Genomic DNA, 22,058 nt, shown 5'->3' with positions numbered 1-22,058 from the left:
CATTTATGAAGAGGTTGAAGAACACCTGTCCCAGGACAGATCCTTGGGGCACACCGCTTTTCAACTCTCTCCATTGTGAAAATTGCCCATTGACACCCACTCTGTCTCCTGGTCTTCAACCAGTTCTCACTCTAATTCCGACTGTGGAGTTTTTTCAGTAGCCTTTGGTGAGGGACTGTGTCGAACACCTTCTGAAAGCCCAGATATATAATGTCCACGGGTTCTCTCGCATCCACATGCCTGTTGACCTTTTCAAAGAATTCTAAAAGGTTTGTGAGGCAAGACTTGCCCTTACAGAAGCCATGCTGATTCTCCCTCAGCAAGGCTTGTTTGTCTGTTTTGAGATTCTATCTTTGATGAGGCATTCCACCCTCTCACCTGGTATAGATGTTAGGCTGACCAGCCTATAGTTTCCTGGGTCCCCCCCTCCTTCCTTTTTAAAAAATTGGTGTGACATTTTCTATCCTCCAATCCTCTGGCACCGTAGCCATTTTGAGGGACAGGTTGCATATTTTAGTCAAGAGATCAGCAACTTCATTCTTCAATTCCTTAATCTACTTCAATTCCTGATCTACTTCAACAGGTAAAAGGATGGTGAATCCATTCACTTGGCTTTCCCACTTGAATATCAAACTATCAATTTTGTGAACAGACCCACCACACACTGAATTCTATTTGGCTATCACAGAATGCAACCTTACAGTTACTAACATCAGTTGTAATTAAAAAAGGGAAAAGAGAGCAAGTTTATTTTACAAGGTCCATATAAGGACAACTTCTATGTTTGATCCATACCTGGCAAGAGGTAGCCAAAGAAGCTTGCTCATCACCCTCTTGGAAGTTACGGTGAAGGTGTAGACAAACTATACCAGCTTTTAAGAACACAGCTGATCTTATCTCCCTCATATAACATAATCACTCCCTACAATTACAAGGGTTTCTCACTTTTGGGAAAGGCAGTGTGCAACTCATCTTTTAAATGATGCATGTTTCTTTGCTCTGTGCAAGGGCTACGCAAGAGTCATACTAGACTTGCTTGTTTAGTAAGCAGGAGCCAGGTTAGGATGAGGAGGTGTGAATGCAAAGAAATTTAACCTTTTCTCACAAGCTGAATCTTGCCCTGTAGCTACTTGCTGTTCAACAAAAGGCTCCCATTGGTGTATAGTACGACTGCTATTTACTGAATCATGCACACTCTCACACTATCCAATTGCACACTTATGGTAATGTCAAGAAGGCACAATCTGGAGGAAAGAAATCAAGACACAACCTGTGACGTCCTCATCAGTCTTCCACAACTTATGATTCCACAGACTGAAACATCTTTGGATGGTATGAATAGTTCTTTTATTGGCTTGACATTCCCAGAATAGTGACTGGACAACTGTTTTTTCAAAGATTGCTTCAGTGGTTTATGAAGTGCTCTGTACATTAGTTCCGTATAAGCAATATTTATCTTAGGAATTGCATTGTTGACCATTCTGTTTCTGAGCACAATTCAAGGTGCTCTTTTTTTGACATTCAGTGCTTTATATGACTTGGGCCCTGTGTATCTTAAGAAAAATTTCCCTTCATATGTCTCCCCCCAATGGACTGATCTTTTCAAGCCAGTTCTGCTGCAAGGTGGTAGTGCTAAGGTAGGTAATCCAGGGTCTTCTCAGGAGTAGTGGTCCAATCATTAATTCCCTATTTAGCTGAAAACAGTCATTTCAGAGAGCTTCTTTTTTTTTTTTTTCCAAATTGAGAGGTGCTGTTGAAGTGATGAACATATTTTAAGTTTCTTTTTCTCCCCTTAGAAATTTTATGGATTTTAAATGCTATTTTCAGTCTTAAAATATGTTAGTTTATTGTAGAATTTTAAAAATCAAAGTTTCCTATAAATCATTAAGTTAAAGCAAACCACAAAACAAATCCATTACTACCTGAGCTATTCAGAACATAACTGAAGCAGGGTAGAAGCTATCAGCTATTGTGAGAAGTTTCACTTGGTAGTGAAGGCAGGAAACTGAAGGAGTGCAGAGGAAGGTGTACTTGAAAGGCTGGAAAAACTGAATGGTGTTAAGATGCAAAAATTATGGAAACAGATGCTGTGGTCTGAAAAGCAGAGCCCTAAAAGGTAACTATTAATGAAGGCAGTGACCCAGGACAAAGTAAGCCTGAAAGACACCTCAACAATGTTGGAGGAAGTTGCCAGACAAGTGCTCTTGAAGCCTCTACAACTGCTGCACTCCAAGCAGTGGGTTGAATTGTTCAGAGCTCCTATTATCAATTCCAGTGAGATCTGCCACAAGCAGTGACTTAGTCATGTACATATGATGGTTGGTTGAGATGACATTTATCATATCAGCCATTTTCAAATACCATGACAAGAGCAGTCTTGTATGAACAATTTTTCAATGTTTTCGGTGCCATGCTGCAGCAGCTGAAAACAGCAGCAGTTTGTCAATTGCATGGGGTGTAATTTAATAGAACACCTGGTATAAATTCATTTTTCAAACAAAGTAAAGTTACACCCACACTAAGATCAACCAAAAAAGCCATCATTGTTGCATTAGTAGAGAAACAGGACAATAAGTTTCATGTTTCACAACTTTAATAGAATATTCTAACTATTCTGTACAAATTGAAAACACCGTATTAAGTTACAAATGTATAAGGTAAGGCTGGAGCACTCTCTACATGCCTGGTAACAGTGTTCATACAGTTTCTAAACAACTGTTGCCAGAACCTGGCTTTGTATGCTTAAGAAATGTGAGCCTGCAATTCTGAACAGATATTTTGAAGGATTTTGGAGATTTAGATACCATGAAAATGTGGAACAGAGTAGTTTGAGTATTACAAGTGAAAGATCAGAACTACTAACTTGACTTAGATTTATATTATTTGAATTCAATAATGCCATTTTCATAGGCCTGGTTAAGGTAGTTTTCCAAATCATGTTTTGTAGGAATAGAAACATTAACTCCTCCCCTGTGAAAGACTTCACTTTCAGTTTCCCATCTGACTGGCAAGCTATGGTTTGCACTTGTCCTTCACACAAGAAATGAAAGCCATGGTTTGAGGCAGGTTTCCATTTCTGGTTTGAAGTGCAAATCAAAATTCAGACATGGAAAACAATGATTTGTCATGAACAAGAAGCTGAAAGTGAAGGCTGACACCTAAGATGGAGGGTAGTAAGTTACCTGCAGCTCATTTCCAATCCTCCAAACCATGATCTGGATGACCGCCTGAACTGAGTCAGTAGTGTAGGATAGGCTAGCATACTGTTACATGCTGCAATCCACTTTCAACAAGCAACCATTCTGTGAGCAGTGTATGAGTTTTCCTTGTACATGTATCCATATTTTATAAACAGGAAAAATATTTTTCAAGTATATTTAAAACTATTAAAAGCACTAGTTCAAAGTACTTACAAACATGAATAAATAAGGTGAACAACTAAGTATCTCTCAAACACCACCTCCTTTCAAGAAGATAAAGGAAATATTTTAAATTCAATTGCCTTGACTGGAGACAACAGTATTTTAAGCTGCTCTATAGCACTAGACTGATTGATAGGTTGCAGGAAATGTGTTTTGAAGGGAATAAGGACTATAAGACATTGTATTGCTTTATTTGTTTAGTTTTTGTATTTCATTCATTTAATATTTTCTCGGGTGCACCATTCCACAGTATTTAGGAAAAAAATCACTTTGTAGTGAGGACAAATTTTTCAGAAGAGCAATCGGTTTATTTTTGTTTAATTTAACCTCGAAAGCCTACTGAGATAATTGAGCTACAGTGTACCAAAGGCTGTAGAGTGTGCTTTAATTAAACCTCATATTTCTCAAATGCATTAAGTTGCCACTGTACAAGTTAAGCAAAAAATAAGAAAAAAAGTTAGTGAAAATCATGCATTTGAAAACAATTTAGTTTTAAGCGTTGTTAATAAGATTGTGCTGCAGCAATGGAATATCCTGAACTGCAGGCCAGGTATCCAAATATTTGTTACAGGTTGTTCAAATATCACTCTGAAGTGGTATTTCCTTATTGTTGTTTGCATTCAGCAGGTTGGCTGGCATCTTTCTGTTGGAAAGGAAAAGGAAGATGTTTAACAGGTACCCCAACTGTGACAAGTGTTTAATCTCACTTTCACAAACAAGAGCAAAACTCTTGTACAGTACAACCTAAAATGTAACATCTGATATCAGATAAGTAGCTTCTGATCCTATTTCACTGCTAGCATAAAGGTGAAGACTGTTTTAATGGTCTTATGTCCATAATTAGTTATGATTCAAGTTCCTTTATCAAGTGGGAGTGCAGGACAAAGCCAGTTTACATTAAATAGAGATCATTATAATGCTCTTATTCCCAAAATTCTGTACAGAAAGTGGAGCACTTCTCAGAACAAAGAGGTTTGCAACAAAGTAATTTACTGATTTTTTTCTACATTTGCATACTTCCCTCTTTCTGATGAACTCTGAATACATTAAAATATCAAACTTTCCAAACAGTTCCAGCCAGGCCTAGACTTGTTTAACTTCAAAGGTAACACTGAGCAGATACCTGAAAATCATTCTCTTGGCTGATGACCTTCTCTCTATGACCATTCATTCAAAAGATTTTTAGAAAAAATATTTAAAAAACACTAATCAACTTATCGCAGTATATGGCAAATCTTTAACCCTAAAACACTCTCTAAAGGTGGAGACTGCTCTTGTATTCTAGGACACTTGTCTCACATACATTTTCCCACCTTATCCTAGAAAACTTCCCAAACAAAAATTGCTAGGATTTCCTCCAATAATGAAAAAGAAAACAGTTCAGTTGGTGGCACTCAAGATTAAACCATATTTAAGAGGAAGAACCACTTCTCCGAAGTCATGTTTTAAATCAGTGAGAGAGGCTCACAAGAGGTAGGTGCCTGTGAAAGTAATAGAGCATTGTACAACCAATTCCCAGTACAGAAAGTAAAAGACATACTGATTAGGTCAAATATAAAAGGATGCTTGGATAAATCTGGAAGGAAAAAAACCTGAGCTGAAGGACAGAAGTGAGCCAACCACTTCTATCAATTGACTGCATCTCTCAACCACCACCAAGATCTGCCTTATGAAATGGCATTCTTATTGAAGCTTCCAATGTAGGAAAGTTTTCAGAGCAAAAAGTACAGAATTCAGAACCCACATTTTCCTCAGTACAAAAAGAAACATAAGAAGCTAAATTTGGGCATAATGTCCTGAAAATTAAGGCATTACTTAACATTAACAGCTTTAAATTTCAGTAACTACTATAGAAAGCACAGAATCTCTCTCAAGAAAAGCAGCAGCACAAGCAATATGAACAATGCTGCAACCATAATTTAATGAAACCAGATTGGATTGCGAAGACTTTTTAGTATGGTTAAATCTAGTGCTAACGTACCATTTTCTGTACTCCTCCAAAGTATATTAACATAATAACCTAGCACCCATCTATGTCAATGATTACAATGAAAAAAGACTCCTGTGGATTTGAGGAAATTCAAATCATAATCATAGCAATGATTAGCAACTAAAGTTACAAGTCCCTCTTGAAGAACTCTGCCAATGGTAACTATCTTTGTACCCAACTTCTTGCTTTAACTTCTCATTTGCAAATCTATGCAGATGTAATTGATTAGCACACTCCAATGTTTAAAGAAATCTTAATCTGGCTAAAGCTCTTCCTTGAAAAAGGTATGGCTCAATGCTGTGGCATTTTGGCAGGCTCCAACAAATTTGGCTGCCTCCTCACCACCTACTGGGGGTGGGAACCTGTAAAAAATTATTTTCATTGCTACTGGATGGGGGTGCAAAAATCAGGATTAGTTAGTTTTGGGGGAAGGAAGGAATTAGATTTCTCCTGCAAAATCCTAGCCAGAGGGGAAGAAAAGTCACCTGTTCATATAGATAATTTGGGAAGGAAAATGAGGAAGGGATTCTCTCTCAGCAGGACTGGGTATTTTCACTCCATCTGTGTGCAGGCTTTTTGTCTTCAGATCAAGCCTCTGTGCAATTTGAGCATCAAGACTCTCCTGCACCTTCAGACACAATTCTCTCCTACTCATGCTTGCTCAGCTAGTATGGGCACATGAAACCAACACAAGTTTCCAGGATGTGTGAGTAGTGAATTTAATGCTTAGTATGTCTCCTTTCCCTTTCATCCTGATGTTGCCAGGCAAACCCTCTCAACTACCAGCGAACATAAAAGTAAAACAAGTGGAAGAAATAAATGTAATTGAGCAGCAAGATTTTTCTTGCAGATGGGATCGTGTGAACTTCTCTCTGATGCTGTATGGGAATTGGGCTCTATGCAGCAAAGTCTCCCATCTCCAAAGGGGAGGATACCTCAGATTTTTGCACCAACCTCCTCCATATTGTTTTGTCAAGTCTGTTTAAAGAAAGGGGGGGACCTCCAAAGAACCATGGTTCTCTGAATGGCTGGACCAGCACATAAACATGAAGTGGACTTTGAGAAGGGAATAAGGCACTCACAAAGCCTTTTAGATTTGGTGATGAGCAACAGATTCTTGTACTGTGCTGTCGCACAACTGAAGCCTTGTGTCTGGGTGTGCAAAAAATGAAAACTGGTGCTGTAGCAACAGAACTGAATTTGCATTGTATGGGGTAAAGAACTGTTATCCTAATTGCGAGGAGTTGGGGAAAATTAGAACAAATTTTTATTGTGCAGGACTCAAGTCTTGTAGAGGAGCATCTATAAGCCAGTCTTAATTCCAAGTAGAAGAGCTGGCTACACTTGCTCAGCAGAAAGGGAACTGCACTTTTCACGTATTCAGAGGCATTTTTAGTATATTCGTACTGGTATGAATCACAAGTTACTTGACCACTACGCACTAAGGACTGCTTGGGGAACAGGTAGTGTGGTGATCCAAAGGTGGCCTTAGCAACCCATTCTGCAGGAATGGAGGAACAAGCAAGGTATACCACCTGAGCTTTCTATGCAGTTATCTCCCAGACGGTTATAAATTGTTCAAAAGACAACTCACAGAAGCTGCTGCTGCCACCAGGAAGGAAATACCAAAAAAGGGATACCCTTCCACACAGTACCTTTTCAGTTCCATATAGTTTCAGTTGCTGGGGTGCCCTCAGCACAGAAAGTGGTTGTTATAGGAGAGCACCAAGAAGCTGTGCAGCCTGGCCAGCCCTTGCTCATCTCGTCTTATTCCCTGACCAATTAGGAATAGCAATTCCTGCAATAGAGCACTTGCCTCATCTCGTCTTATTCCCCGACCAGTTGCTCAGGCTATAAGAGCAATATCTCTTCGCTTTGGTCAGAAAGATAGGCAAGTAATTTCTAAAACCAACAAAAGATGTTGCCAAAAACAAAAGGGCAAGAAAAAGAGGTCAAATGGAACAGGCACTTGAATCTAGAAGCAAAATGAAAATAAAACTAGATGTGGTTACTTTGCGATTACCCCATCTAAACAGCAATTCATTGAAGTTCTTAGTTGACTTCCAGGGACTGAGGGGCAGTCTGTGAAGGACATGTAATTTCTGCCAGCACTGGAATAAAACATGTGCTAGTTCATACTAGCCTGTTTCTTTTATGGGATAGAGGTTTTATTTACCCTTCTGACTGACTAATCCAAAGGTGGTAATCTATAGTCCCTTGAATTGGCCCTTGGCCATCGTTAGGGTGGAGGGTCTTGTCCAATAAACAGCAAAATCCAGGAGAGTGCTGGCAATTCCTGCCAGGCCTGCTGTTCTCCAAAGCTAGGGTAAGAAACTCTGGTGTGTCCAATACATATTTGAAGTTCAGGCTTTCTAATGGTCATGCAGGTTATAAACATCAAAATGGAGAAGATGCTCAAAATAGACAAGGTCATCCAAGCCATCACCATAGCTTGTTTATTAGGGTGAAAGGTCCCTATCCATGACAGAAGGCAAAATGAATCTAAGAAATACTGCTTCTCTGAAAAAAGCTTAAGAAATTTGACATACATATTTTATGAATGAGATTTCAAACTTTCCATCCTTGTCTGTTTTCCTCATTCCTGGGGTTCACAAGGAGTCTCACACCAATTCCTTTTCCAAGCACTAGGTTCATATCACAGTTGGGCACCTTCGCCCAGCACTCAAGACCACAATTGCTCTCCATAATATAAGCTGTGTTGGTTGTTGCTATCAGACCAAAATTTCCTGATTCAGAAGCAATCCAGATGCATGCAGAAGGGTCATACATGCAGAAGGGTCATGACCATTCTACAGAACCCCTCCTCCCCCAGTCATGCATGTACAGAAAAAGCCAAAATAACTTTTCCTTAAAACAAGTCTGCCAACAACTGAGGTAAAAACTGTCAGTTGCACTTATGTGTATGGTTATGGATACCTTTGGAAGAAGAATAATACATAACTACTTATCCAAGATACCAAGATCAATGGGACTATAACAATGCAACCATTGCCAGAGGATATAGCAAATTGCAGGAAGAAAATCTTAATTCTCAATCACATCCAGTTTAGCTTAAATATTCTAAGAAATGCAATTGAAAATGTTATCTGCAAAAACATACAAAGGCTAAACAGGTGCCTAAAAATGCTTCCCATTAGATGGAACAAGAAGCATGTACACAGAAGACAAGCTGCAACGGAAAAATTAGACATTTGGGAGGGAAGGGAAAACTTTGACATGTTTCTCTTCAGGTAATGAAGCACTTTGGAACTCCAGTTTTAAAACATTAGTAAAGACAACTCATGCTGCAGCAACCCTTAGATTCAAGATTCAACTGGCTCTTTACCAGAGAGTGAAGTGAGCAAAGAGAGCATTGTGAGCAAAGAGCATTGCTACTGTTTTAAAAATGTATGCTCATCAACAGATTCAGGGGAACTTACAGCACACAAACTTCTAAAACACATAAACCAAACGAACAGAGGATCAACCACTAGAAATCACAAGATGCCAAAAGCTCAGAGCAAGATAAGGGAAAAACAACATCCCAGGAAAAGTCTGCAGAAATAGGTGGGTTTTAGCTGGCATAAAAAAAATAGTAGTAAGGGCACTTGCCACATTTCACAGAACCGAGAACTCCACAGGGTAGGAGCCACCACAGACAATGCCATCTCATGGATCACTACCAACCGCATCCCCTCCAACCTAAAAAAGGTGGAAACCATAGGTGGGCCTCCCATAAGAGCAACACTCTTAGGATTTGATACTGGAAATAGTATTCACAAAATGTTCTAGAATGCGGAACACCTTGAAGTATTTGGTCTAGAAATGTAATAAGCACTTGCAATATTATACTTCTAAAGCATACATTACTTCGTTGCTTGCTTGACTCTGGTTTCTTTACCTTCTGCATCAAGAGAAAGAAACTGTTCAAGCAATAAAATATAGAAAATTAGAAAGCAAATGTGAGATTTGCAAACTCATTTCAGTTCATGCAGGTTTCCCATGTTGTGAGGTTCATAAAGCAGAAAATGAAAGTTTATAAAACAGGAATTTGCCTTACCTGGGTAAATCCTGTTCCTGGTGGAGGCAGGGGGCATTCCTCACCAATGGGATTGTCCCTCGCTGCTGCTGGAGGCAGGGCCAAAGAAAAGGTGGGCAGAGCTCCACAAGCACAGGGATCCAGTCCCCAGACACTACTTGCAGAGCTGTGAAAGGATGCTCTGCAAGTCACTACTGTGACTGGTTGTAAACTTGCATCAAAATTGTACTGTTTGGAAAACTGCTTTGCACATAAATAGGTTTAATACCCCAGAAACAGAAGGGTTTGAACAAGGGAAATAGGTCATAGGAAACCCTAAATACCACTTTGCATCTATGTTTGTTTTATACAGGTATTTATATACCGCCTTTCTTTGGTCCTCAGATTTCTCCTCAAACTTTAATCCAAGGTGGTTTACATAGGCAGGCTGTTCTAAACCCCTGTAGGGATTTTTACAATTGAATAGTTCTAGTCTTTCATAGAACTCCTCGTTCCAGCTGGATTCCTTCCCAGTCCGGCCTCTCTCTGGCCCTTTGCCTCCCACGCTCCACTTGACGGCAACTCCTCTCTGCCACCGAGGGTCAGCTCATCAGTATATCAGTGTGTCATCAGTTCTCGGGTACTTCCGGTTGTTTCAAACTGGCAGCCTCAGATCTTCAGGCATACAAGGCAGCAGCTCTACCAACTGAGCCAGACCTCCTACCTTTAGGAAGTAGAGGGAGTGATCCCCTGAGGTGTGGTGGGCGGAATGCCCCCTGCCTCCACCAGGAACAAGACTTACCCAAGTAAGGCAAATTCCTGTTTTCCCTGGTGGAGGCAGGGGCATTCCTCACCAATGGGATCTACCAGAGTAGTATCCCTCTGGGGGTGGGGGCAGTTAGATCACTCACTCTCACACCTTCAATACCCTTTGGAGAACATTCTTCCTGAAGGAAGCCTCTGCTGAGGCTGACAGATTTACCTTGTAGTACTTAAAGAAATCAGGATGCGAACTCTAAGCCACTTAGCTAGAGTTACCAGGGACACCTTCTCGCCCATGGTAAGTTACAGATAGAGCATCCGTCTTCCTGAATGGTTGAGTGTGTTCCGTATGGAAGCTTAGGACTCTTCTGACACGTAGTATGTTCCAAGCCTTTTTCCTTGTACGTTTAGGATTAGGACAAAATGATGGTAAATCCAGTTCTTGCAGTCAATGAAAAATTGAATTGACTTTGGGTAAGAAAAATGAGTCAATCCTAAGTACCACGGTGTGTGAAATACACATAAGTCGGGATGGATAAGGCCTCCTGTTCAGATACCCTTCTTTCCAATGTTATAGCTACTAGAAAGGCAGTTTTATATGACAGGACTTCATGGGACTATGGCCACAGGCTCAAAGGAAGGACTCACTAAAGATGTTAGGACCCTGTTCAATCCCAATTTGGAAGCCTATGAACAGGAGGAATGTTCAGTAACACTACCCCTCTGAGAAAATGTTCGGGAGGGGGGTGTCTGAAGATAGGCAGATAGACCCACCCCCTGCCCCTTGGATGCCTTGGAGAGCTGCTACTTGATGCAGCAAACTAGTTCTAAGCTCCTTTACTAAGCCATCCTGGGAAAACTCCAAGATAACAAACACATCAGGTGAGGTAGGAGAGAAAACCTTATCCCTGCACCAGTCCCTAAAGGTTTTCCAGGTGGTCCTATACACATTTCAAGCACTGAGAGGATAGTCTGGGCTTTATAACCCTATTAGAAAAGCCCAATTGGTGCAATTCCAACTTTTCAACCTCCACACTGTCAACTGAAATCTGTGTGGTTGTGGGTATTGTAAAGGGCCTTGTAAGAGTAGATCTGGCCAGACTGGAATCTCACAAGGTTCCAGTCTTAATTGTATTAAGTTTGGGTACCAACCTGGCCACTTTTGTGCCACCAAAACAATTTCCCTTGTCTCTTACCCTGGAGTAGAATTCGTTAAGTTGCGAGTTTTCCACAGTAGCAAACTAATACAAGTAACAAACTATCTATTATGGGTGCCCGAATCTGGTCCTCAGTTTCTGGATCCAACCTGCACTCTGTTTCTGAGAGGCTCCATCTGCGTAGGCAGTCTGCCTCTATGTTCTTCTCTCCTGCTAGGTGTTAAAAGTTGCGAGAGATAACTGATTTGGCGGGGGCGACGCTGTTTGTTCTTACTAGAACATGACAATGGCAGAAATGAGGTTTGAGATGAAAACAGAGCAAGACAGATAGATCTCAGCTACAGGAGACTGATGCTTTGAGACATCTCCTGAGAGGAATAATGACCCTGAATCACTCTTCCATTTAGTTGGGCCCTCCAACCAAATATGCTGGCATCTGTGGTCAGGATTACTTGTTGCCAGTCCTGAAGGCTCACCCCTTGGACAGCTGCAAATCCCTCTTCAGGGGTGGTGGAATCAGAGTGTGGAAGCGGCATCTCCTCTCTATCTTCTTGAGTGGGGTCAGAGACACTCCTGAAGAGTTCTGGTGTGGAACTGGGTTTAGTTGACCAGCTAGTGACAGAAACAACATTCATAGCAGGTGGACCAGCATCATGGTATCTGCCTACTTGACTGAGAATCTGGAGGATTGTGTCTGTGACCCTCTGTCATCTCTCTGTTGGCAAAAAGGCATGGAAAATGTGGGTACTGAAAAATACTCCCAGGTGTTCCAGTATCTGGATGGGAACCAGTGAACTGTTTAACTGGATTATCACAAAATCATGAGTTTGCAGGCAGAGCAACCTCTGGTGCATGTTGAGCTCTGCTTGCTCCCTGGACAACACCTTTATTTAAAAGTCATCCAGGTGAGAGAAAAGAAACAGTCCCCTCTGTCTGAGATGCACCAATAGTACCACTAACACTTTTGTGAACCCCCTTGGGGAGATCATTAACCCAAAGGGAAAGGCATGGTACTGAAAGTGCGAGAATTTGTAGACCTCAGATACCTTCTGTGATTTTATGAAAACAGTTCAACCACCTTAGATCTAGGATTCCATGCCTCTCTCCATTCTGCTTCAGTACTGGAAAGAGCACCAAGTAAACCCTGGTACCACTCTCAGTATAAGGAACTGCCTCTATTGTCCCAATATGAGGTAGATGGTATATGGCTGCAAGGATAGCTGCATGTTTATATGCATCCCTTGATTCGAAATCTGCCAGAACCTGTCCCTTGGTTTCCTTACAAATTCCAAGGAAAGAGTCTTTGGAGACACGACTCCAGGAACCATGCGTCCAATATTGTGTTGTACCAGGTTCACACATAATCCTGAAACCTAGCCTGCACCTTGGGTGAGAAACCTGGGTGCGTGTCATCATGCCAACCTATCTCTAGTTTCATTCCCTGGCTTGGAAGAATGGGAATGCTGGAACTTTCTGTGGAAGTTCCCAGATTTGTGCCACCTGGGGTTGAATTTGGACAGCTCTGTTCCTTCTTCCAAGATGAAAGGGGCGAAAGCTCTGGTTGGCTCTTGTCTTCCATGTCTTGGAAGCTGTGAGAAGTGCTCTGTTTTTGTCCTTGTTTCAATGAGAACAAGGTCTAATGCTTGCCTAACAACTTAGATCTGTAGAATAGAGTCCCCAGTAATCTACTTTGAGATTGCACAGCCACAAATTTCTTATGGCCACCACACTGGAGGTGGTAGCTCTAGAACAAATAGTCAGCTGAGAAAGCAGCTGGCAAGAATACCTTTTCCAAAGTGCCTTGATTGGTTTGGATAAGGTGTTGTTCCTCCTTTCAGAAATTGGTGACTCTGGAGAAAAACCAATTGGCTGCTGAGGCTCTGAGAGCAAACGAAATAATCTAGAAAGCGCTTTTCAGTTATGCCTCAATGCATTTGTTGCATGGGACACAAGGGCCATATTGCCCATCTGAAGGGAACACAGCCTGAAAAGACAGTGCTGCAACAGGTGCATCCATTCACTGATGGTACCTTGAGTTTATCTAAAATTCCCTTAGGAAGAGAATAAAACTTACGCATGCATTTGGTGTCTCACTAGTCATGCTGTGAGGAGGACCACTCTCCATCATTTTAGGATGTGTTCTGGAAAAAGGCATCTCTGCTGGCCTCAGTGCACCCTGAAGAAAGAGACTTTCTGGAGAAAGAAGTCAGAGTTGCAGCACTGGCTCTCATTCTGAGGCTTTAAGGCTCAATGGCTTAATAACCTTATCAAATATCCTGGGAAAAGCTCCCTCAGAAAAGAGGTTTTTTCCATTGATGCGAGCTTCCACACTCTCCACATCCTCACCATTTTTTTTTTTTTTGGTCCTTTACTGAGGAATGGGCAACTCTGAATCTGAGGAGTCAGATTGGCCTGAACATTGTGAGGGAGAGCTGGAAGGGACAGGTTCCTCAACGGCTGAGGTTGCTTTCCTTTTTCCAACCTTGGTCTTTCAGTTGTTTAGGGAGAGTGAACAGACCCTGCGAGGCTAGCAAGCTTGCTATCAATCAAGCCCTTGAGCCACAGCACCCAGGATATACACACACAGCTGAAGGATAACCATCTGGCTGTTCACTGGACCATTTATGAGGGAAAAAACAGAGGCTGGGCAAAAAGAGCAAGAAAACAAACCCCTTACTGGGTTACTCACTGCATGTGAGGAAAATGTTGCCCGCTGAGATACAAAATGGCACCCGCTGAGGTAAAAGACAGAGCCAGTGCTTGTGACATTGGGCAGACTCTGGGCACACTGATGGAGAGTCCTGCCCGTTTGCCCCTGACACTGCAACAGTGCCTTGATTGATGGGTGCGCCTCTGTTCCTCAAACCTGCCGCCACCTCAGCGAAGCGCGGACCAGGCACTGTCAGCCCAAACAGCTGAGATACAAAATGGCGCCCGCGGAGGTAAAAAACAGAGCCAAACTTTGTGAGGTTTGGACAGGCTCTGGGCACACTGATGGAGAGTCCTGCCCGTTTGCCCGACACTGCAATAGTGCCTGGTCTCCCTCTGTTCCTCAAACTTGCCGCCACCTCAGAGAGGCGCGAACCAGGCACTGTCAGCCCCAACTGCTGAGATAAAAAATGGCGCCTGCTGAGGTAAAAGCAGACCTGATGCTTGTGAGCGTTGGACAGGCTCTGGGTGCTCTTGGAAAGTCCTGCCTGACCACCCCCGAACACTGCAATAGTGCTGGGTTGATCCAGGGGTCTGCCGCTGACCCCTTAACCTGCCGCCACCTCAGAGAGGCGCAGACCAGGCGCTGCCAGCCCAAGCAGCAGTTTCCCTCACAGCAGGAGAAATGGTGAAAAAAGCGGCAGTTAATGTTTCTGCAGTGAAGAGAGCTGGGCCTCAGCCGCATCTGTCAGGAAAAAATGCTCCTTTCTCTCCAGAACTCAATGGACCCAACTCACTGAGGAGGGGAGTGGAGACAGGCTGAGGAGAAGCATTTTCCCTTTGCTCTGAAATCAGAGGAGGAGCTCCAAAAGAGATGACCGAACTCCAGCAAGGCAGGGACGGTCTGGGGACTGGATCCCTGTGCTTGTGGAGCTCTGCCCGCCTTTTCGTTGGCCCTGCCTCCAGCAGCAGTGAGGGACAATCCCATTGGTGAGGAATGCCCCTGCCCCTACCAGGGAATGAACAGCTATGGATCTTCCAATTACCAAGTCCAATTAAGCTGCTATTCTTGAGGATATGTTGTTCACTGGCATACAGCAGATAATGGGCTCAAAACAGCAACCTTTTACAGTTACTATGGCAGCCCAATTCAGTTATGTGATCAAAAATTTTCATAGAAAATTTTCTGTTGCCCATTTCAAAAAATGCAATATTTGATAAACAGAAGAGATAACACAATGCCAGTCAAATTGGCAGGTCCCCCGAAAGTAATGATTTCCAGGTTGACTATATCTAGGGAGCTGGTACACACAGAACTTTCAGGACTTCTCATGAAGTCAGTCTCGCCCAATCTCAAGTCCCTCACACACTTGTTCACTATAGACAGCAATCCTCTGAAGGCATTGTCTTTGATCTCCAACACTATTCCATATATTTGAGTCTGTTGCAAAGTCATGTCACTTCTCCCTTTATAGAACCATGAAAGTGTGGTTCTTCCCAGCTGCCACACCAGGAAAACCTCTGGTTCACACTCTGGCCATTTCTCACCTCCACTACAGCCACCTTGTTCTCTGAATTTCCACTGTCTCATCTCTGTCACTTCATCTTTCTATTCAGCATTTTGCTGTCAAAATTACACAGACCTACAAAACTGAGGGTCAGAAAAGTTTTTCCCAAACTTTATGGTGGTTTGATATGAATTTGGGGTGCCAATGCCAAAAATGGCATCCGTTTTGCCCTATCACGTCTAGTTTTGGAGATATAGTATAGCCTCATTAGTGAATGGTTCAAGTAGCTTCCTCATGAGGAAGCCATGGTGTAGACGTCCTCATGAGGAAGCTGCTTGACAATGCCATTCCTCTGTCCGCAGTAATGTCAAAACATCCAGCCACTCCTTCAGGCACTCCCATACATAGTAACAAACCAAAGCAATAAATGCTCCAATACACAAACTTTTCAAGGACAGTTAATTTATAATCCACTAAAATTCAAAGTTGTAATTATATTTTCAAATATCCATAGCAAACTTGGTAAATCTCTACGATTTCTCCTCACACCGATAAACTGGGGGGAACCTTCCCCCCCTTCTCATGGCAAGGAAACAAATCAGGCATACAAATTATTCAGTCCATGCAAGGCATACACAAATGGAATAACACTTACTTAAGTCTTTCAACGTCTTTACCTGCCGCCCCAGTTTTTCAAAATTGCCCCAGTTCAATTTCAAAATGAATTCTTCACCACTGCTGACAAGATGGCGGAATCTCCTGGGAAAGCCCCCCTGGCCGGGCTTTATCTCCTCAGGAATCATGCCATCACATGGAGGAGTTTATCTCTCCTGACAAACAATCCTCGGATCTCCTCAGATCCCCAGTTTTTGGGGAAAAACAGAGTGCCTTTCAAGAAAAGGCACGTCTGCTTGGCTACTGGCTGCCCCTCCCCCCCATAAATATATACAAGTATATAAGTTGTACTTATATAAGTAATATATAAGATGTATACCAGACTTTTTAGATTGTGAGCCCTTTTGGGACAGGGAGCCATTTAGTGATTTGATTTTTCTTTGTAAACCGCTTTGTGAACTTTTAGTCTAAAAGCGGTATATAAATACTGTTAATTAATAATTAATAAGTTTATAAGTATAAACAAGGTAAGAGAAATATAAATAAAACAGTGCACCAGTGGCATCTAGTGGATTTTAAAAGACATTGCAAGAACTGGATTTGTGTTTATAATTGAAGCAAGGAAGATAATACACTGAGGACATCTAGTGGCCTTAAAGAACATTGTGAGCAGAAGGAAGGAAGAACGAAGATGGCAGGCAAAACAGTGAAAGTCGGAGGCTCTTAAGCGTTGGAGACGGGACCTGGAAAATTAATACAAGAGGAACCGAAAGGGAAAGACTGGAAACAGACAGTGCAAGGTAATGGAGAAACTGATAGCAATGGTACAGCAACTAACAAACCAATCTGTACAAACTCAAGCTAGTGTGGATGCTTTAACTAAACGATTAGATTATCTTACTGGACAACTGATGGAGGCGAAAATTAAATAAGAAAATAAAAGATTGAGAGATTGGGACAAAAGGTAAGAAAAGATCAAGCTAAAATATCGGAGATGGAAGAAAATCAGCACAATGCAGAGACAACATTAATGGAAATTCAGATGGATAGTGCAGCTTGAGTGGTGAGGATACAAAATATACCAGAGGAGGAGAAGATACATCGTGATGGATTGTCAGATTAATATCAGAATGGATTGATGCACTGATGGAGGAGATATCTAAAAAATTGGACTCAGTGAGAAGAGTGAGCACTTCCTATCTGAGAAAATACGAATTACCAAGAGAAATCCATGCGAAATTCATCAGAACCTTTTACAGAGATAAATTACTGAAGGCCTCACAGGAAAAGGAATGGACAGTGTATGATAAGTCAACATTTTGAGACGTTTCATGGAGAGTGACGAAGAGAAAAAAATATGAAAACCTGACAAAATTTTTAAGAGAAAAACAAATACTATATAGATTGCTTTCTCTGTATGTGACAGGGATATAATATAAATACAACAATGAAAGCAGAAAACGTCTTGAGTACAGTGATGAAAGACAAGATAAGAAAGGAAGAAGAGAAATCAAGAAGAAAAGAATTAGAAAAATATAGACTAGAAATGGAGTCGGATGAAAAGAAATCAGATGACTTAGAAGCGACAGATGAATCAGAGAGGGAAGAACCTAGATGAGAGAGTAAGAGGCGCTCACCAATAGCAACAAGAAAAAGACAAAAAAAGGAAGACTAGTAAAAAGAAACGTGATGACTAATGAATAGGGCATTGTTGGTGAATAAAAAAATAGGAGTTTTTGTGGCTACAGATAAAAAAGGTGTTGCCATTTATGTTAAAGATTGAGATCAAAATTAATATATGCATTATAAAATGGATTATTGGACTTTGAGATGTAAGAAGGAACAGTAAAACAATGCATGATAAAATGGGCGTAAAATACAGGCCATAACATCACAATAGATCAATTGGAATAGATATGGAAGCATAATAAAAAACTTACTAGAATAACGAATTTTATATTTTACATATTATAAAGAAAACGATGTATACCTCGTTATTATGATTCTAACTATATGTTAGATATTGGAAGGATTCCAAAATACTAATGAAAAATGAATTAATAGAGAAAATAATGTGATGGAACTGGACAGACTTTTAGAGTTTAGGATTAACAACGAAAACCGACACAAACTGAGCAAGCAAGAAAGAAAAAACCCTTTTATGCTTGGGTGAAAATGAAGTTTTAGAAATGTGACAGGGCATTTAGATGATTGTATTACATATATGAGCGAAGAGTCCATGACTCGCTGCAGTACAGAAGTGTACTCAAGACAAAAGCTCTATAGACCTGGATCTTGGTATGTTCCATCAGCTTCTTGTTGGACCAGACTCTCTTTGTGAGTCTGGAAAATGTGGTAGCTGCTCTACTGATGCATTTGTTTAGCTCGGTATCCAGAGAAAGAGTGTCAGAGATTGTTGAGCCAAGGTACACAAAGTCATGGACAACCTCCAGCTCATGTGCAGAGATTGCAATGCAGGGAGGCGAGTCCACATCTTGAACCATGACCTGTGTTTTCTTCAGGCTGACTGTCAGTCCAAAGTCTTGGCAGGCCTTGCTAAAACAAGGAAGAAGCTGAACGTTTTCCACATGCGCTGCCTCCGACGCATCCTCCATATCACCTGGCAGGACAAAGTTCCAAACTACAGTCCTGGAACAAGCTGGAATCCCCAGTGTGTATACAGTGCTGAAACAGAGACGCCTGCGTTGGCTTGGTCATGTCGTGAGAATGGGCAATGGTTAGATCCCAAAGGATCTCCTCTATGGAAAACTTGTGTAGGGAAAGCGCCCTACAGATAGGCCACAGCTGCGTTACAAGGATATCTGCAAGAGGGATCTGAAAGCCTTAGGAATGAACCTCAACAGATGGGAAACCTTGGCCTCTGAGCATTCTGCTTGGAGGCAGGCTGTGCAGCATGGCCTTTCTCAGTTTGAAAAGACACTTTGCCAACAGACTGAGGCAAAGAGGCAAAGAAGGAAGGTCCATAGCCAGGGAGACAGACCAGGGACACACTATACTTGCTTCCAGTGTGGAAGGGATTGTGACTCCCGAATCGGCCTTTTCAGCCACACTAGACACTGTTCCAGAACCACCATTCAGAGCGCAATACCATAGTCTTTCGAGACTGAAGGTTGCCAACAACCACCAACAACATTACATATATATTATCTTTGAGATACGATACATGTATGATGAATGAAAAATGATAATAAGAGGTAAACTTAGAAGAGGAATTAATTAAGATATGAACATAAGAACAGCCCTACTGGATCTGGCCATAGACCCATCTAGTCCAGCTTCCTGTATCTCACAGCAGCCCACCAAATGCCCCAGGGAGCACACCAGATAACAAGAGACCTCATTCTGGTGCCCTCCCTTGCAGCTGGCATTCTGACATAGCCCATTTCTAAAATCAGGAGGTTGTACATACACATCATAGCTTGTAACCCATAATGAATTTTTCCTCCAGAAACTTGTCCAATCCCCTTTTAAAAGCGTCCAGGCCAGACGCCATCACCACATCCTGTGGTAAGGAGTTCCACAAACCAACCAAACGCTGAGTAAAGAAATATTTTCTTTTGTCTGTTCTAACTCTCCCAACACTCAATTTGAGTGGATGTCCCCTGGTTCTGGTGTTATGTGAGAGTGTAAAGAACATCTCTCTATCCATTCTGTCTACCCCCTGCATAATTTTGTATGTCTCAATCATGTCCCCCCTCAGGTGCCTCTTTTCTAGGCTGAAGAGGGCAAAACGCCGTAGCCTTTCCTCATAAGGAAGGTGCCCCAGCCCAGTAATCATCTTAGTCGCTCTCTTTTGCACCTTTTCCATTTCCTCTATGTCTTTTTTGAGATGCGGCGACCAGAACTGGACACAATACTCCAGGTGTGGCCTTACCATTGATTTGTACAATAGCATTATATTAGCTGTTTTGTTCTCAACACCTTTTCTAAAGATCCCAAGCATAGAATTGGCCTTCTTAATTGTCGCCGCACATTGGGTCGACACTTTCATCGACCTGTCCACCACCACCCCAAGATCTCTCTCCTGATCTGTCACAGACAGCTCAGAACCCATCAGCCTATATCTAAAGTTTTGATTTTTTGCCCCAATGTGCATAACTTTACACTTACTGACATTGAAGCGCATCTGCCATTTTGCTGCCCATTCTGCCAGTCTGGAGAGAACCTTCTGGAGCTCCTCACAATCACTTCTGGTCTTCACCACTTGGAAAAGTTTGGTGTCGTCTGCAAACTTAGCCACTTCACTGCTCAACCCTGTCTCCAGGTCATTTATGAAGAGGTTGAAAAGCACCGGTCCCAGGACAGATCCTTGGGGCACACCGCTTTTCACTTCTCTCTATTGTGAAAATTGCCCATTGACACCCACTCTCTGTTTCCTGGTCTTCAACCAGTTTTCAATCCATGAGAGGACCTGCCCTCCAATTCCCTGACTGTGGAGTTTTTTCAGTAGCCTTTGGTGAGGGACCGTGTCGAACGCCTTCTGAAAGTCCAGATATATAATGTCTACGGGTTCTCCTGCATCCACATGCCTGTTGACCTTTTCAAACAATTCTATAATGTTTGTGAGGCAAGACTTACCCTTACAGAAGCCATGCTGACTCTCCCTCAGCAAGGCCTGTTCGTCTATGTGTTTTGAGATTCTATCTTTGTTGAAGCATTCCACCATCTTACCCAGTATAGATGTTAGGCTGGCCGGCCTATAGTTTCCGGGGTCCCGCCTCTTTCCCTTTTTAAAGATAGGCATGACATTTGCTATCCTCCAATCTTCTGGCACCGTGGCCGTTTTAAGGGACAAGTTGCATATTTTAGTCAAGAGATCAGCAACTTCATTCTTCAATTCCTTAATAACTCTTGGGTGGATGCCATCAGGGCCTGGTGACTTACTGATCTTTAATTTATCAATCTTTAAAATTTACATAATTTATCAATATGTAATGATTTAGTTTTAGTGATATATGATAGTGATATGATTTCCTGCACCCTTTGTGTTTTTGGTGTAGTGAAGTGTGGTTTTTTTGTGTTATGTGTATTTGTTTATAGTTGTTTTTGAAAAAAAATAGTAAAAAAAAAAGGAAGCTGTTTGAACCATTCACTAAAGAGGCTATACTACGTATATCTCCAAAACTAGACGTGATAGGGCAAAACGGATGCCATTTTTGGAATTGGTACCCCAAATATACCCAGGAATTGGTGTAACATTTAAGGAAGCAAGATGTGTGTTGGCCTATGTTATCCTCCTCTCTTCACTTCAGTCATGCCCCTCCGTAAATCCACACAATATCTTCTAGTAGGCAAGCTCCAGGACAAGCTTCTTTTCTATATCTTCAATGCAATCCAAGATCTTGCCATGCTCATCTTTTCACACTTATATCCCAATAGATCCTCACACTTGTTATTATCACTTCTCCAGTTCCACTTCACTGAGCCATCTTAAGGTCTCCTGCTCCCTCAAACAACTCTGTCCTTTCTGCTTTGCTGCCTCCTTATGCCTTCCAGAACACCTACACAATAATATCTCTCACTTCTTTCAAATCCACAAAATTCATGTTTTTTCACAAAGTCTTCGGCACAATTCCTTAGTTAATCCCTAATGCAACTAAACTTAAGGAAGTTGAACTAAACACATAAGACACCCTGATTATACCACCAATATTTACCTCTGCTTTCTCTATTGTGTCCTGGGTCACAATATAGAATGTAAGTCTCTCTGGGCAGGGGCCTTTATTGTGCTTTGTAAAATGTTAAATATATATTTAGAGCTATGAATGGACTAAAAGGACACTTGAAGAGATTAAATGCTATACAAGAATGGCACTGCAATTAATCTCCCATAAGTTCAAATCCTCTACCAAGATTTATTCAACTGCCAAAGCATTACGGCAGTGGTTATCAAACTGGGGCATCGTGACACCCCAG

The 22,058-nt window shown here is 41.8% G+C and overlaps 1 protein-coding gene across 4 annotated transcripts in view; it reads right to left on the bottom strand.

Moving 5' to 3' along the window:
* Positions 1 to 2,575: 2,575 nt before the first annotated feature.
* Positions 2,576 to 22,058, bottom strand: part of NAP1L4 (nucleosome assembly protein 1 like 4) — a 52,604-nt gene continuing 33,121 nt past the window's right edge. For all 4 annotated transcript variants that reach the window (XM_066609802.1, XM_066609810.1, XM_066609794.1 and 1 more), the window contains one exon: positions 2,576 to 4,065. In XM_066609802.1, coding sequence (XP_066465899.1) covers positions 4,027 to 4,065 — 39 coding nt within the window. In that variant the 3' untranslated portion in view covers positions 2,576 to 4,026. The remainder of the gene's footprint in view (positions 4,066 to 22,058) is intronic.

Source organism: Tiliqua scincoides, chromosome 1 (assembly GCF_035046505.1).
Source record: "Tiliqua scincoides isolate rTilSci1 chromosome 1, rTilSci1.hap2, whole genome shotgun sequence".
Taxonomy (NCBI): domain Eukaryota; kingdom Metazoa; phylum Chordata; class Lepidosauria; order Squamata; family Scincidae; genus Tiliqua; species Tiliqua scincoides.
The sequence above is the reverse complement of the archived record's forward strand: the minus strand, read 5'-3'. Positions and strand labels throughout refer to the sequence as shown.